The sequence below is a fragment of the Malaclemys terrapin genome, chromosome 8 (genome assembly GCF_027887155.1).
Source record: "Malaclemys terrapin pileata isolate rMalTer1 chromosome 8, rMalTer1.hap1, whole genome shotgun sequence".
In the NCBI taxonomy this organism is placed as follows: Eukaryota; Metazoa; Chordata; order Testudines; family Emydidae; genus Malaclemys; species Malaclemys terrapin.
This window is the reverse complement of record NC_071512.1, coordinates 17,829,555-17,847,395: the sequence shown is the minus strand read 5'-3', so window position 1 is coordinate 17,847,395 and position 17,841 is coordinate 17,829,555. Positions and strand designations below refer to the sequence as shown.

General features: G+C 43.3%; 1 protein-coding gene across 1 annotated transcript; it reads left to right on the top strand.

Annotated features, from left to right (window-relative positions):
- Positions 1–611: 611 nt before the first annotated feature.
- Positions 612–13,445, top strand: PLAC8L1 (PLAC8 like 1). Its single transcript, XM_054036760.1, has 4 exons — positions 612–1,950; positions 6,247–6,380; positions 11,828–11,964; positions 13,216–13,445. The coding sequence occupies exons 1-4, from the start codon at positions 1,826–1,828 to the stop codon at positions 13,357–13,359; spliced, it is 540 nt and encodes a 179-aa protein (XP_053892735.1). The 5' UTR covers positions 612–1,825; the 3' UTR covers positions 13,360–13,445.
- Positions 13,446–17,841: the final 4,396 nt, after the last annotated feature.

Here is a 17,841-nt window from a genome sequence, read left to right as displayed (position 1 = left end):
TCCCCGGGGGCAGTGTGGGAAGCCTGCTCTAATGGAGGCAAGAAACCAACCCCTCCTATGTGAACTGTGGGTCTGTAATGTGGGTACTTGACCAATTTATGTCTGATAAAAGTTAGTGACAAGATAAAGAGATTTGTTAATGTGTTAGATTCCCCGTATTATCAGCAAAACTTTGGGATGACTTTGCCTTACGGGAGAATGGGGGTTAGGCAAGCTTTAACAGGGAATAGCTTAAACAAAATCACGAGCACGAACTTCTTGCTGCCCTACAACAGCATTAAATCTGTTTGCACTTAATTCCTCCTGTACCTGGTTTATCTCTGTCTTTCAAACTTGATTTGGTAGAATGCTCTGTTTTCAGAGCTGTCAGCCAGCATTAAACTGTAGCTGTTTCTTTGCCCTCTCTCCCCCCACCCCTTTCCCTCCCTCCCTCCAGCCTTAGGCCTGGTCTACACTTTGAAATTAGGGCAGTATAACTATGTTGCTTAGGGGTGTGAAAAATCCACAGCCCTGACATGCAGTTAAACCAACCTAACCCCTGGTGTAGACAGCGCTAGGCCTATGGGAGAATTCTCCCATTGACCTAGTTGCCACCTCTTGGGCCTGGTCCCCACTAAGTCCCCAAATCGGACTAAGGTACGCAAATTCAGCTACGTTAATAACGTAGCTGAATTCGAAGTACCTTAGTCCGAACTTACCGCGGTCCAGACGCGGCAGGAAGTCTCCCCCCGTCGATGCCGCGTACTCCTCTCGGCGAGCTGGAGTACCGGCGCCGACTGTGAGCACTTCCGGGATCGATCCGGGATCGATTTATCGCGTCTTAACCAGACGCGATAAATCGATCCCAGAACATCGATGGCGTGCCGCCGAACCAACCGGTAAGTGAAGACTAGGCCTTGGAGAAACCCTCCTGTCGGCGTAGGTAGCATCTTTACCGAAGTGCTACAGCTGCAGCGTTTTAAGTGTAGACATGCCCTTAGCAACTGTCTTCTCACATTGCTTTTGGTAAATTGTTGAAAGATTTCTTCAAACACTGTGAAATAATATATCATTAGTTGTATACTATAACTGTTAGTAGTTCTAGTTTGAAAGGCTATGGGCAGGGGCGGCACCAGCGCACCAAACGCGTGCCTGGAGCGGCAAGCCACGGGGGGGGCTGCCGGTCTCCATGAGGGCGGCAGTCAGGCTACCTTCGGCGGCATGTGCCTGCGGGAGGTCCGCCAGTCCTGCGGCTTTGGCGGCAATTCGGCAGCGGGTATGCCGAAGGCGCGGGACCAGCAGACCTCCCGCAGGCATGCCGCCGAAGGCTGCCTCGCTGCCGTGCTTGGGGCGGCAAAATACATAAAGCCACCCCTGGCTATGGGAAAGGTGGATCTACTACTACCGGATCTGATATTTATACCATTATACACTTCTTGGCTGGAGCTATAGGCCCACTCGCCATTGGATCATGTCTGTGGCAAAAAAATACATGGGCACTGATTAGCAGTTCTTAATCAAGGGGGACTGGATTATCTTCCATCACTTTAAATTTCAGGCCTGTATCTCCAGTCATTCATCATTTTAAAGGACTCTCCCATCCACAACAGACATGCTTTAGAGGCAGAAGGGCTATCCTTTAATGTAAAGGTGTGTGTGTGCGTAATTTCTGGAGGAGGAGGGGGTTTCACTTTCTAATCTGGAGGTTGTTTCAGCTGTTGGGACCCTATTGTGACATCAGGCCTGAGTATGCAATGATGTCATCAGTATTCAGCTGTGAGCAATCTTGAGGCACTTCTGAATCCAACAGAGGAGAATTTTTCTCTCTCCTTCCCCTCAACACCAAATGAACCAGTTGGGAAGTCACTGCTTCAGTGTGACTGAGGAGGCCTCGTTGCCTGAGATCCAAGCGCCGCTTATCCTTTCCCTAACAACACCTGAAGATGGGACCTTTTTTCTTTCTGCTCTACGGTAAGAAATAAAACGAGGCACTTGCCTTTCACTTCATAGTTGGCATTACAAATAAATGGTGTGTAAAAAAACAAAAACGTATTACAGGTGATCAGAAATGTATGCTTGCTGCAGTATAGTGCTGTGTACAGGATTCGGTTTGACACAAGTCTTAGAGATGATTCCTTGTTATTCAGTCTTGTGTGGATTTCAGCTGAGAAGCTGATTGGTCCTTTTAGGCCTTCATGGCCAATGAAGAGAGAACCAGTGACTGCATGGGGCACCAACAAAGCACCGAGAATCCAAATTTTGATTAAACCACATCTGGATGTATTTCAGTAGTGTCTTATTGGGCTAGCAAGATAGTTTGACCTTTGCTATTCTCCACTGAGATTAGGAACAACCTGAAATCATCAGCTAAATGTTAATGAGAGACACACATCAGCTGCTGAGTAGGAAAGGAATCCCCTTTAGGAAACAGCCATGAGTGAGCACATTTGCAAATACTCATTTTTAATTTTTATGTAGTGCTGTGCACTTTCATGTGGCTGTACGTTAATACTGATCAACTCTCAAATTGCCTGTGTGGGATAGAGAAGCATTATCCCCATTTTACAGCATAGGAAACAATGGCATGATACACTGCGGTTGAGTCTTGCCTGAGAAGCATCAGTACAAAACTGGGATTACAGCTCAGGGCCTCGATTGGCCCTCCTTGACCCACATGGAGAGGATCTTCCCCCTTGTATGCATGTGTGTGTTAATTGCTTCCACAGCACCTTCCTTGTGCTTCCATGGGGCTGGGAATGAGGCTGAGAGAGCCCCCAGGCCTCCCTCCAGCAACTCTGCGGAGAATTCACTACTCAAGCACTGATATAGCCAACATCTATATTACTTCATGAGCCAGAGCTGCTCTGTACTGACCCAAGGTACAAGAGTCCCTGGCAACATAGAAGGAGTGGATCCCAAATCCAGTGTGGAGGCACAGGGCCTCCATGCAGATGAACCTCATTCTCCAGCAGACCCCTGCTTTTACAGAGTTTGGCTTGCCACAGGACACCTTCCTGTGGGACTTTCTATAGAAGAGCGTGGCTGGGTCCCAGGAGTTCTTGGCTCTTAGGTCCATGTCAACTAGACCTTGCTGCCATTTATAATTTAAGTGCGTGTTGTCCTGTATGGTCAAAATATTGACCAAATCATCATCAGATTGTTGTGTGTTCTCAAAGAATAACATTAAGAAATGCTGAGGATTGATACAGGCTCCCTCCTGAATTATATAGTTTAATAGCAGAACCTATTGATATTGGCATGAAGGACAGCTTCCCTGATTTAGCACAGCAGCGAGACTGCTGTGTTCTTCCACTGCTGGAGAAAGGGGGTGGAGAAAATAGTTCCCCTAGGATACTATAGTGGAGATTTAACTGTTGTGATTTACTGAGGTAGCATTGCTGCAAGAAGCATTAAAAAAAAATCGTTCGGCAAAAAGCAGCATTACTTCACCAGAAGTCCAGAGAAACTAGTCAACCTCTCAATCCCTTTTTATTAAGGTTCTTGCAGTTTCAGTTTCAAAGCAAGTGGAACACCATTATTGAACCTATTGAAAATTAATTACTATGTGGAGCATTTTAATAAATAATTTTAAAAAATCCATGCAGGTCTGTTGCTGCCAACTCTTGGTTTTTAAATGGGGATCAAACCACTCTGGCTTGACTCTCCATTTGTATGAAATAAACCTGAGACCTGGGAGCTAGATTTTGGTCCCCACTCTGGCCTCTGTTTGTGCTGCTACCATGCCATGTAGGCTGGGGCTGTAAAGGTGTCACCTAAGCCCTACAGCAAATTGCCCCAATGCTGGAGCTGCTTAATGCCAGTTTACGTGGTCCTATTTTCATTGATTTCATAGAGTTTAAGTCCAGAAAGGACCATTATAGATCATCTAGTCTGACCTCTTGTTTAACACAGTCCATGAATTTTCACCCAGATACTCTTATATAAAGGCTAATATTTTGGGGAGTATTAATGGGGAGTGTTTTATGTAAGACATGGGAGGTAATTGTCCCACTCTACTGGGCACTGGTGAGGCCTCAGCTAGAGTCCTGTGTCCAATTCTGGGCACCACACATTAGGAAAGAGGAGAGTAACAAAAATGATACAAGGTTTAGAAAATCCTACCTATGAGGAAAGGTTACAAAAACTGGATCTGTTTAGTCTTGAGAAATGAAGACTGAGGCGAGACCTACTAACAGTCTTCAGATACGTTAATGGCTTTTAGAAGGAGGACAGCGCTCAGTTCTCCAGGTCCACTGAAAATAAGATAAGTAATGGGCATAATCTTTAGCAAGGGAGATTTAGGGTAGATATTAGAAAAAACATTTCAACTCTAAGGGTAGTTAAGCTCTGGACTAAGGGCTGGTCTACACTGAGGGAGGAATCGATCTAAGGTACGGCACTTCAGCTACGAGAATAGCGTAGCTGAAGTCGACATATCTTAGATCGACTTACCTCGCATCCTCACAGTGTGGGATTGATGGCTGCAGCTCCCCCGTTGACTCCGCTTCCCCCTCTCGACCTGGTGGAGTTCCGGAGTCGATGGGGAGCGCATTCGGGGATCGATTTATCGCGTCTAGACGAGATGTGATAAATCGATCCCCGATAGATCAATTACTACCCGCCAATGCGGCGGGTAGTGAAGACATACCCTAGGTTTCCAATGGAGGCTATGGAATCCCCGTTGGGATTTTTTTTAAGAACAGGCTGGATAAACACCTGTCAGGGATGGTCTAGGTTTACTTGGCCCTGCTTCAGCGCTGGAGCTGGGCTTTGATGACTTCTCCAGGTCCATTCTAGCTCTACATTTCTATGATTTGATGCATTTAGATTGAGCCCAATGATTTTAGTTAGACAAAAGCATTTCAGTCCTCAGGAAACAAAACCATTGAGTGCCATAGGCAGAGAACAGGAGAGACCGAGGTACCGCTGCCCGAGGCCCCTGCAATGGCAGGAAATAGATTAGGTAAGACATGCCCAGATGATCTTTGACCCTTGCTGAAGAGAGAGGCAAAACTTCCCCAAAGTCACAGCCAGTCTGACATGGTGTGTGGAATCTTCCTGATTCCAAATCTGACGATCTGTATGACCCTGAGCATGTCAGCAAGAAACACCAGCCAGGCATCTAAAAAAGAGGATTCTCCATGCCACCTGAGAGCACTGCTCCTCCCCATTTGTCATCGTGGCTCCAGCTGTGGCCAGTCTCTGGTGCTTCAGAAGAGGGCAAAAAAATAAATAAAAAAATTTTCAACAACCCTAGAATACATCTGGCCAATTGTGTATCAGAGAAAAAATTCCTTCCTGACCCTGCGGGCAATTGAATGAACCTCTGACGCATGAGATCTGATTTGCTGCTCCTCTCCCTGTATTTCAGCCTCCCTGCTGTAAGAAGCAGGGCTGGGAACATGGCATGGGTGAGGCAAGGGTGTTGGCAAAAAGAAGGGGAGTGGATCTAGCATTGAGCACCTCTACCATTCTAGGCTGCAAAGATCCCTGCAGATAACGGTGAAGATGCTGCCATAATTTGGGGTTTGCAGCATTGGCTGCAGGCACAGTCTGGGTGGTACAAAGGGGGATTAAAGGTACCTTGGCACACCCTACACCCCTTGGGGGCATCTTCTGGGCTGCACCTCTTGGAAGATGCAGCACCGAATGCAGCCGTAGATATTCCACCAGAAGAGTTGCTCACAATACTACTTTAGAAAGAGGCTGGGTCTGGCTCAGAAACCAAGTTTCATGCTATGTCCGAAAAGGAAAGAATGCAATTTCAGCATGCAAATGAAATCGTTCCACTCAGAAAAAAATCAGTATCAGTAGCTCAGCCCTTGAAAACCCCCTCTGGTGAAATGATGAATGATTTGATACATTCATCATAAGGATGAAAGGTCTGTGCTAGGAACAGATTTCTAGCGTTAACATTCAAGAGGTAAATTGCAGTGATTTGGCTGGTGGATGCTGAAACTTGCATAGATATTGTATATTTGCACTTGAAGTACTTGGTTTCTGATCATTTCTTTGTTTGCTAGAGACTGAAGGGCACTGGTGATCAGCTATATTTTCTGCCACACTCTGAGAGGATAGAGAGCAGCAGCAACAGAATCGGAGAGAAACGAAACTGCAAAAGAGGATAGCCATAAAGCAAATTGGTAGCACTAAAATAATGAATTCCACTTTTGTTTTCTGTCAAACTCAGGATTGCTTCGTTTATGAGCAACCTTGGTGGTAAAAGGCCAGCCTTCCTTTTATATTTTATTGCTTTTTTTCAATCAGGAACAAAAAGCCAACAGAGCCCGTGACAACTCAGCCGACTCGTGGGGTTGGCACGTCCACCGTCACAACAGTCATACAGACCGGAGGAGATTGGACCACTGGCCTCTTTGGTATCTGCAGTGACAAGAGTGTTTGTAAGAGTTTGCAGTGTTTTATCATTGCTTTAATTCCTCCTTTGGGGATGAATCCAAGTAATACGGGGAGGAAAACAAAATGAGACTTTTATAGACCAGTTACCAGACGCTGGAGCTTGAAGATCAGACAATCCATCATGGCTGGTTTAGGGGTAATGAAATTAATATAACCGAGACTCCCAATAAATCAATAGTCAAATCATAAAAACAAATAACACTTGTGGAAGCCTCTTTCATGGATTCTAAAAGTTGGGTGTATTTTATTGTCCCATTTTGTCAGTGGGGAAACTGAGGCATCGGACCATTAAGTGTCTTACTGAAGCTAACACAGTGAATCAGTGGTAAAGTCAGGAATAGACCAATTCTTCTGACTCCAATTCAGGCGCTGAAAGCTGTAGAATGCCTGTCACAGAGTCCTTAGTTGTTCCATGTTTTTGTTTCATTCGGGTGCTCCATGTAAGTGAGTGCTAACAGAACCAAGTATTAGCCCGCGTAATGCAGGAACTCATTAAGGATTTTGCAAATAGTTACAAAGAATCTTTCACACACACACTTTCCCCTTTGGTTTATCTGGTGTCTTGCAAGCTTCCTCTACACAGCCCTGCTAATGAACTCCCTTGCTGACTTACATTTGCGAGTTCTGTGCCTTTCCTGAACAGGGGATACCCATCTTCTCATATTGCATGGTGATTTATTGTGTGGGCGAATGATGGGATCAAAGTGAGATCTCTACGCGAATTTTACTTGTGACAGTGTTTATCTCAACTTCCCTGCATTCTGGAATGGTCCCTAATTTGAATGGCTGCTACTATTTCCGTTGCCAGAAGGAAGAGAAGGAGGGGTGTCCTGAAGCAGGTTTGAGCTAAATGGGCTCTGTCTATTTTCCTCCCCTGCGGGCTGAATTAAACCACATCAGTACTTGAGAGAACCAGGGAAGATGGGTCTGAAAGATTAGATATCTCCAGCCAAATCAGTTTGCTCTTGTGCATTAGTGAGTTGCTTATAGCCATGTTGTTTGTTGAAGTAGTTTGTAGTTTCTGGTGCCAACTCACTCAGTACCAAAGGACCTCCGAACCAAAACTCCCCCATCTACTTTTCTTCCATAGTTGCAAAATAGCTTTAAATATTGGAGCCGTTCTTGAAGATTAGTTTCTGGAATATTGAGAACAATCCTTGTCAAAAGAGAATTGATTCGGAAAGTTATCATTTTCAGAGGAGTTACTCTCACCAATAGGAAGGCATGATATTCCATCAGATGACTAGAATGCCCCATTTTGTAAGATAGAGTATGTACTATGAGAGGTGCATGTTACTGGATTACCTGTGTGTTAAACACATTTTGAACAGACGTTCAGAGAGGAAGGATGGTCTAGTGATTCAGGCACTAGCCAGAGACTTGAGTTCAAGTCCCAGCTTTTCCCCCCTGCATTCCTGTGTGATCTTGAACTAGTCAGTGTATGTCTGTGCTACAAACAAACAAACAAAAACCCAGGGCACTGAATTCTGGAGCCTTGGGTCAGTAGACTCTGACTCAGGTTGTGGGGCTAAAAATAAAAGTGTAAATGTTTGAGCTGGAGCCAGGGCTCTGAGACCTTCCTCTTGCACCAGGTTTCAAAGCCTAGGCTCCAGCCTGAGCCTGAACATCTACACCGCTATTTTGAGCACTTTAGCTTGAGTCCTGCAAGCCTAAGTCAGTTGGCCTGGGCTCTGAGACTTTGTGCTGTGGGTCGCAGTGTAGACATGGTCTTAGCCTCCCTGGGTATGTCTGCATTGCAGTTGGGAGCAGGTCTCCCAGCCAGGTAGACAGTTGAGCTAGTGCGCTGAAAATAGGAGAGTGGCTGTTGCAGCATGGGGAGTAGTTCGGGCCAGCTGCCAGGGTCCAAGCTCACCCGAATTCCTGGGTCCAAGCTCAGGTGTCTAGCCCGAGCTGCTGCCTGTGCCACAACGTCCACACTGCTCTTTTTAGCATGCTAACTTGAGTGGAGCTTGTCTGTCTACCTGGCTGGGGGACACGCTCCCAGTTGCTGTGTAGACATCTCTTTTGTGCCTCAGATCCCCATCTGTAAAATGAGGATAATAGCACTGCCATTCCTTGGGAGGGTAAATATGTTACAAACTGTGCATTCCTTGGGAGGGTAAATATGTTACAAACTGTGAGGTGCCCAGATACTCCGGTGATCGAGGCCAGACAAGTACTTTAATTAGACAGAACTTGATTTAAAAAACCAAATGAATTGAAAAAGGTCAGTTCTCCAGAGCTGAAAAGCTAGTTTAATTGTGTGATTTTCCCTGAAGGAAAGAAGCAGGGACTGTTGAGTGGTTAAGGTGCAGCACTTGTGAGTGGTTAAGGTGCAGCACTTGTGAATCATGAGTTCTTCTCCTGGCTCTTCTAAAGACATGCTGTAGCATGATTGTAAGCTTGGGCAAGTCGCTTACCTTCTCTGTCCCTCAGGTTCCCCTTTTGCAAAGTGGGGATGATATCTTTGTCTCATGTTAGACTAAATTCCTGTATGTCTATCAAGGTCTTTGATGTCCTCATTTAGGAGGAGTGGAAAGTATTAATTTCTATTTGAAAACTGATCCTTGAACTTGCCCAATATTAAATTAGCTTAATGCTGCCATTCTTTTCAATTAGAGAGAATAAATTTACATACATGGTGGCACATCCACATATAGCGCTTGGAGTACCTGCTGCTACCGAGGGGTTGAAATGATAGGCGCTAAAGCCAGAAATACAGCCCCTTTCCTCCTCCTCCCTTATTTCAGTTTAATTAAATAACAGAAAAGTAAAAACTCATTATTTTCAACTTTCCATTTTCTTTGGACTTGAGTCCCTTTCCAACCAACTGGAAAATGGCAGGATAACCCAGAGCTGTAATTTGTGTGTGCCTATGGGCTTGCATGCGGTGGGTGGAAGACATATACTCTCTTTACTCCCTTATTTAATTTGGTCATAAATTATGTTAAGCAAGCAATAGAGTACATAAGCCCCTCTCTACTGCAGCTGTGTTAAATCTTGGCTGCCGAATAACTCCTTTTGCTTCAACCGCTCATAATGTCACAGTTATTAGCCGTCATGTGGGAACATTTAAATCTAGTTGGGCTAGATCCCTGAATAGTGTTCAGCACTGACATCATCCATGGAAGTCCGCTGGAGTCAGGGATGCTCAGCATCAAAAGGGATTTGGTCAGCTAGTTGTTCTTTTGTCATCCTCATCTCCTGTGTTACACTGAGAATTTGCATTATCCCCATGGCTTATAGCACTAACTAGGTGCCATTAATCAATGGCTTCCTGCCATCCCTGACTAAGAGAGAGACGGTATGTTCGTAAACACAGTTTTTTTTAAAAAACCAAACTCTTTTGTGTATAAGCAGTTGCTAAAAATTAAAAAAGGCAATGAACCTGCCTTCTGTATCTTAGTCTGACACACCATGGAATCCTAAACATGCATTATTTTCCCTCTGATCTTTAAAAAGAAATTGTTTCTTTGCCTTAACTAAAAAAGAAAGGGGAAACAAAGAAAAGAAATTGTGGCGGAAATTTCTAATCCTTTAAACAGAAGGTAAACAACTAATAGCAATGTTTTTTCTTTGTTTCTTTTGATGTTTTATTTCCTTAATAGCACTTCAGGTTTTCTTGTCTTTATTTTCTCTCGCTTATTATTTTCTTCTGGTTTCTTTTGTCCTTTTATCTCTTTCATAATATGTCAACAATAGCAAATCATCACTATTAATTTGCAATAAGAATACAATCTGGAGCAAAGCCAGATTCGAAGGCACAAGGTGCTTCATATTGCTCATTGTGAACTAGTTCTCTGAATTTTATTCTGAACACAACTCTAAAGGCCGGGGCTGCTTATTTTATGGAAAAAGTATTTTTAATGCCAGTTGGAGGAATAAACTGGCATATGTATGTGTTTGCAATTGTTCAATAGATCAGTGAACTTAAATTCACAGTGGAGCAGCTGAAACAATACAGCTGATGTGCATGTTCTCAGAAAACTGCTACTGCTTTGCCTGATTTGTCTGAAGGTAGCTCAGCTGAGCTTTGGATGCAGGTATGAGGTCAAACTATGCCCTCATTGACACCTGTGGACTCTACTAAAATCAGTGGAGTTCTACATGGAGGGGGCACGGCTTTTTAATTCCAGTTTCTGGCTGGGTTGATTGGGCCATAAAAATAGGTTGCAAGACCTGGTTGGCATCGCTACTCAGCTGAAGATAGAACTGGGGATTCACTTTTGGCTTTCAAATTTTGCTCTCCGCCACGTGGAGAAAATACTGGAGAAAATATCCTTCTGGATGAAGAACTCTGTTTAGTTTCTCCTGCTGTGTCACCTGGGATCGTTTGCATTGACTTTGTTGTCTTAGCCTGCTCCCAGATTAGGTGAGTTGAGGGCTGTGGTTTTACTATTTCTTTCAGCTTTTGTCATCTTCAGAACATAATATTTAAAGTAATTACAGATTTAGGCTTCCACTGAGATTAATGTGAAGATTTCCCGAAAAGGGGGCTATGGACCACAATTAACAGAACAGGAACTAATATATTTTATTGTATCTGTTGTCACCAAAGAAATTAAATGAATGATTCCCTGCAGTGGACACTTGTGCTATAATTCTGCTGTAGACAAATGCTATCCTAGGTGCTTTTACTCCTGATCTGAGAACAAAAGACATTTAAATGAATTGCATGAAACTGTGATAACAATGCTGTTGAATTTACCTTTTTCAAGAATTTTAAAAAGAAAAACAAATGAAGCCAAATGGGATTCAGTGCTGTCTGGAAAGATATTTTGAATACAATGCATTTTAAGCTTTGCTGTCAGTTCATCCCCCTTGTTGTTCATAGAGTGACACTTCTGGAGATTTAGGGCCCATTTGCACTACAGGGGAGTGTATCTTCTGACTTGGTTGGAACAGTCGTATAAAAAGGCCGTTAGTGTTAGAAAAGTGTTATATAGATTACTTTTGTGGGGGTGGGTGATCCATTGTATACCTGTATTGGTTGTTTTAGCTCAAAGATTAAAATCCCTATCCACACTGATCAGCAAAACCATAGCAGCATCCTGCTAGCAATGGTTGGTTGAAGATAGCATAGTTCATAGATCCATAGACATTAGAACCAAAAATGACCTGCTGCGCCAAGTAGAGTAGTGGTTATCAAACTGTAACTTATGAAACCCTACCTGGTGTTCTGTAGAAAGCTACATGTTGAGAACTAAGCACTAGGGGATTGGGAAGAGGAGATGGGACATGTTGGAAAGCCGCCACCTCCCTGCTAGCGTAGGGTTTGCTAGAATTCTGTGAAGTCCAGTTTAAAACGTTCTTATCCCCGAGGGGACAAGGTTATTAGAATAAAATTAATGTCCCAGGTTATTTTCAAAGTGCCGTTTGCCTCTTGATAAGTGTGAACCTACAGCACTCCTGTGATTGTGGTTACTGGCAGGTGTCTGTGGGGCCTTGTGTAGCCCATGTCTAGAATGCGACCTTGCAAGGCACTATGGGGAGTGCCTGTGTTTCCCATTGCTGCCAGGTTCCACCTTAGCGTTGAGAGTCGGCGCCAGAGAGAAATACAAGATACGAGTAAGTCTTTGTGTGTGTGTGTGTGTGTGTGTGTGTGTGTGTGTGTGTGTGTGTGTGTGTGTGTGTTTGGGAGGGTGGAGGCGGGAGGCTCTTTTGTGCAGCTTACATAATGCTAAGAGGCATGTTCCTCCTGTTCCCAAAAGAGAGACTGCAGAACAAGCTTAATATCTGTAGACGTGGTCAAATGGGATTAGTGTGCTAGAGTGTGCTATTGAATATTGATGATGTAGAAATTATGCAAATGTAAAAAGTTCATTTGGGGCCTGATCCTGAGAACAGGGAGCTCAGCACCTCACTGGCCTTCCTCCTCCCTTAGTTTGAACAGGGTCCTCTAGCCAAACTCCTCTGTGATCTGAGAATCTGTTGTTTAGATGCCTTAATGCATTTTTAAAGCAGAACTAATGCATTAAACCTCAAGAATGCCCTTTCTCTTTGCACAGAGGCAAAGGCAGCATTTGATTTATAATAGAATGCCAACTCCAAGCAACTACTCATGTTTTTTAAAGTACTTTGGAAGAACAGAACTGTGGGGGTAGGTGGGTGGGGATTGTTGTTTTTGTTGCTGTACATTTACATAGCCCAGAGCTGATGCTGTAAAATATTCATTGCTATGTAATCAGGATGGCAGGGAACAAAGAACATTGTTCAAACCATGTGTAGAGACACTTTAAAGGCTTATGAGGTCCTGAATATCCTCAAATCTCATTGGCTTTAATGGGAGTCATGGGCAGTCAGCACCTTGCAAGATCAGAGCCTAAGGTTATGTCCGCGCTGCAGTGCGGGGGTGTAACTGCAGCTCGTGTAGACATACCCAAGTTAGCTTCAGTCTAGTTAGCTCCGGTACTGACCACAGCGAAGCTGCAGCAGCCTGGGCTTCAATATGGGCTGTACAAGCCTGCCCAGGACCCTCAGCAATTACCCGGGCAGCTAGCCTGTGTTGAAGTCTATGCTGCCGTGGCTTCACTGCTATCCAGTACGTGAGCTAGCTGGATTAATGGTACACTGCAGTGTAGACAGATTCTAAGTCTTCTGTAGGCCAGTAGATTAGAAAAGATCCTGTTAGGCACTGGGCCCAAATCAGATCTCATTTGCCCCAATGTAAATCCAGGGTAACTTGTTGATTTAGGTCCGAATCAGGCCCAGCAACTTGTCCTGACTGTAGGGTGATTAGAATAGGAAACACACAGCGAGGCGGAAAAGCTGCTTCACGATCATTCCATTTGTGTGAAATGATTTTCCTGCTTTCCCCAGGGAACCCTGTGTGAAGACTGGATGGCAGTTCATTGTTGCTGGCCTTTTGCTGTTTGCCAAGTGGCCCGCGAGCTGAAGAGGAGGGCTACGACCCAGATCTATGAAATAAACACTGCTCCTACAGCTAAAGATACCCTAGTTTAAAAATTCCCAGCCAGAAAGCTTGACTCGTGATACTTCCCCGCCTGCCAATGTAAAATACCTTATTTTTAGAAATAAAATGCATTTGTGTCTTACAGCAAAGGCTTTTTAATACTCCTGCAAGGCTGTATATGTTAAACTCTGATATAACACCTAACCGCCTTAGCTGCAAATTTCCACAGTGCAACCATATTATGTGGTTCAATGATCTAGGGCCTGCTCTGAAGTATGGCACTGTTGATGACCCCTCTCTCTCTCGGCACAGGGATCTGGAATCTTGATGCAAAACATTTTGCATGCAGTTCCTTAGCAAAGCAGCAGTGGCAAAATCACTGCAACTGAAAAGGCTATAGAGTCCATTAATGGCTATTAGCCAGGATGGGTAAGGAATGGTGTCCCTAGCCTCTGTTTGTCAGAGGATGGAGATGGATGGCAGGAGAGAGATCACTTGATCATTGCCTGTTAGGTCCACTCCCTCTGGGGCACCTGGCATTGGCCACTACCGGTAGACAGGATACTGGGCTAGATGGACCTTTGGTCTGACCCGGTACGGCTGTTCTTATGTTCTTATAGAGAAATAGCACATTTAAGGGAGGAGGCACAGTGCCATGAATAGGGCATGAAACTGGAAGTGGAAGGAAATGGATTCTTTCTCCAGCAAGTCACAGTGTGACCTAAGCAGCTCACTTAGTCTATCTGATTCCATTTCCTAAACATGAGACTAATGGTACTCACCCTCCTTTGAAATGCACTTTGAGATCCTTGGAGGAAAACTTTCTTAATAGTATGTATTATTAATACAGTCCTTTGTAGATTACTGCAGTTTTGCTGGAGGCAAAGAATGGAGATAGATCTCCCTTTAATCGGGTGTCAAAATGGTGATGGGCAGAGGGAGACAGCCATGGTAGTCCTAGCTAGAGTCCCAAACTCAAACCACAGTCCCAGAGTAGCTGGAAAGGAATGGCTGAATTCGGAGTAGATCTGCTAAGTCCCTTGAAACCAGCACTAAAATAATTCTCCTGTACAAAGTAATTCCTTTCATGCGGGCAACTGGAAAGACTAGAAGTAGAATTAAGTTCAAATAAATGAAAATAAACATGGTTTTATTGTTTCATGCAAAAACAAATGTCATAGCAACACAAAATATTTTACAGAATGGAATCATATACATATTTGGCATTGGAAACTTGACCAACATCTATACTTTCCATCTGTTGACCTCCACCATGCTAATGAGCTAATTTTTGCAGTGCACTCATTCTGAAACCCAGTCTGTCAATGACATTTCCAGTGTATAAGGTGCAGTAGTCCACTCAAGTCAAGGTAACTTTTTTTTTTTTATTGGTCTATAGACAACAAACCTAAACATTAGAGTTATAAACGTAAGCAAGTAAATTTGTAGTAACTTAGAGCATTCTAAAACCAGAGCCTTTCAACTGATGAAATACAAAATAAATACCTCAGTGGTTAATACAAAACAGAAGATGAAGATACATTTTGTTCATCAACTTTTCACTTCCTCCTCTTGAGGAAAGTGAGTTAAATCAAAAAACCTTTTAAAAATGAACTTCACATAACTGAATTTATACAACAGTTATTTTTAAACAATAGATGAAAATGATATGTTCTGTCCACCTCCCCAAAGCCCTCCCCCATCACAAAATTAGGGAAGAAAATATATTCTATCATCTCTATTACAAAAAAAGTTTCCATTCTATTAATTTATAACACAATGCAATATTACAGCCATATTAACCGCTATTGGGTTCAATACAGGAACAACTGGATGAAATTCTCTGGCCTCTGCTATGCAGGAGGTCAGACTAGATTATCTAATGGTTCCTTTTGACCTTAAAATATATGAATTTTGGGCTGAAACTTGGTCTAGATATATTATTTTTTCCATGTTTATATTTTTACCAAGTTTGATCATTTTTATGGTTATCAGGAGCCAGTCCAAATAGTGGTTTCTGCCATCAGTAAAATTTAAAAACCAACCAAACAAAAAACCAGTCTCATTTACAAATTCAGAGTAAATAACTTGTGTACGTTCTCACTGAAGTTTCTGGCTAAACTCTCATTGGCTTTAGCTGGGCAGGATCAGGCCCTAAACATGGACTACTTTGGGTGTTCTAAACTGTTACATTTTAAACAGCTGAGATAATGATAGAAAACAAACATTTTAAAAAGCCACTGTGCATGAAGGAAAAAACACATTTTATGGATTTTATTACATTTAAATATTTATTTACACAATAAACTGTAATGACTCTATTTAATAAATGATTCATATTATAAATATACATATGAAATCACTTTTGTGTGTAATCCGTTGGTCAAACCCTGCATTACTGCTTTTCTGCACTAGGCACGGAGTAGGGGGAAAGAGAGAGAGAGAGGGGAGCATAAAGCCCACCATCATGCTCTCAAAATTCTGGGCCCAGTTGGGCCTTGAGCAATTTAGATCAGCCCAATGGCTTCTGTAATTTACAATTGCTTTCCATGTGGTAACTCCTGTGGGTGGTTTCATCACTGAGAAGAGCTGGAGGGCAGGATGCTGTGGACACATCCCCTGCACCTCCACAGTGGGATCTGTGAGGAGAGGTAGTGTGTCCTGTGCTACCAGAAAATCCTCCTTATATTGGGGGTATTTCCAGGGCAGGAGCAGTTGTCTCCGTAGTTTACAGTCCCTTTGTGCCACCCTAGAAGAGTAAAGGGGCCACAGTGGATTCAAGAAGCTGGTCCGGTATCTATAATACTACAGTGACACATTTGCCTATAGTAACATCAAGAGATTTTATACAATAGGCATGTGGTGTTGATTTGGCCTCACTGCTCATACTCACTCTTATTTCTTCTTACTCTTCAACTATATATTTGATGCCTCTGATGAGTTTTTCATTTAAAAAAAAATACTTGCTATAAAGCTAACAAACAAAAAAGAGCTACAGGGCCCCAGGTTGAAGTAACCCCTCAAAGCAATGACAGTTCAGAGGTCAGAATGAAAAACATAGGCGGACACCAGTCTTATTTTGCATTATGCCTCTTTCTATTGCCATATAGTAAATAACTGCTATGTAAGGTAAGGGCTGTCTATCCTCCCAGATTTTTAGCCTTTAACCTGGATTTTGTGGATTTAGGTCAGACCTGTTAGTGTTTTAGCTTCTTTTTTGTAGTTTATGAAAAATTAACAGGATCAGGGCAGAACATGAAACACTGGGAAACAAGTGACCTATTTAAAATACCTCGTGACTAAAAATACAGAATGGATTTGTTGTCTAAATGCACTAAAGCTAATTGCTCTGCCTAATGCTAGTTTTAGAAAATGACCTTGCCAATTCAGGGCAAAATATTTGGAGCAGGAGAAGAAGGGTGCATTGCTTGTCATTTGATCATGACATGTAAATAGACTGTATGCCCCATGTTAGGTAAGATCACTGCTGTGGATATATTATGCTAAGTGATGAGGAATGATTGTAAACTTCGTTGCTTGTTCTGATGCAAACAGAAGATTCTTCCTGTTTTTTCTCTGAGCACTCTTGAGATGGATATCCAACAAACGTTTCCTGATGTCCTCCTCTATTTACAATACAGCTCTACCTACCATGGAAATTGGTCACTAGTCACAACCTAATTCTCCTTAGCATCTGACGCTATTTCTTCTGTACACTGTTTTCCCAGATGCTAGTCTGTCTTTCCAGTATCAAGACACCTGGATTGTGTCTGAAAGGAGGAACCAAGCATGAGAAGGAAAGAAACCAGGGTTTGGTATTGTACACCTCATTCTCAACTTTGACTAGTTTATCACAAGATTTATGATATCTGGTGTTTTTTCAAAAAGCCCCAGTTTCTGGAGTCAAGTGATTAAGTGACACTAAGCTTTCATTTACAGAAAGTTTCCAGCTCTACTGGTTGTGGAGAAAATGTGAACACTGAAGGCTCAAAAATAAGAAGGCAAATAAAAGGAACTCCAACTTATGTAGCCCGTGATCTGCATATATACCTCATTTGCATGTCTCAGCTCTTCTCAGCTCCCAGTAAACATATGATTCTGAATCTACTTTCCATATGACTGGCCATCCTCCTTGAGTGTAACCCATTTATAATCCCAGCCCATCCATCTCATCAAGTGATAAAACTCTCCATTAGGCACCCCCATCATGGGGCAGATACTGTCCCTCTGCAACTTTTCCCCCTTGTCCCAACTACAGTTGTCAAGCTCATACTAGAAGGGACCATGACAGCAACAGAGTAAGGGTGGGGTTGCCTCTAAAGTAGCCTTGCAAAATGTGGCAGGTAATGTTTTTGATCAGGAGCATGCGCAGGAATTTAAATTTCACCGCTTTTGGAGGGGCACGTTTTGTACCTCTGCCAGAGCCCCGGGGCTGGAGGAGCTGTCAGCTCCCACCACGGCCCTTGGGCTGGAGGAGTTCTGTGCTTCCACTGATTAGCGTGGGGGGCCTGTGTCCCTGTTTGCCCTCCTTT

What these genes read in the sequence shown, in the direction of transcription:
- PLAC8L1 (XM_054036760.1), top strand. Translation starts at nt 1,826, where the DNA reads ATGAACCAGTTGGGAAGTCACTGCTTCAGTGTGACTGAGGAGGCCTCG. An exon ending in TTTTTTCTTTCTGCTCTACG is followed by an intron (nt 1,951 to 6,246) that starts GTAAGAAATAAA and finishes TTTTTCAATCAG; the next exon opens with GAACAAAAAGCCAACAGAGC. An exon ending in CTGCAGTGACAAGAGTGTTT is followed by an intron (nt 6,381 to 11,827) that starts GTAAGAGTTTGC and finishes GGTTACTGGCAG; the next exon opens with GTGTCTGTGGGGCCTTGTGT.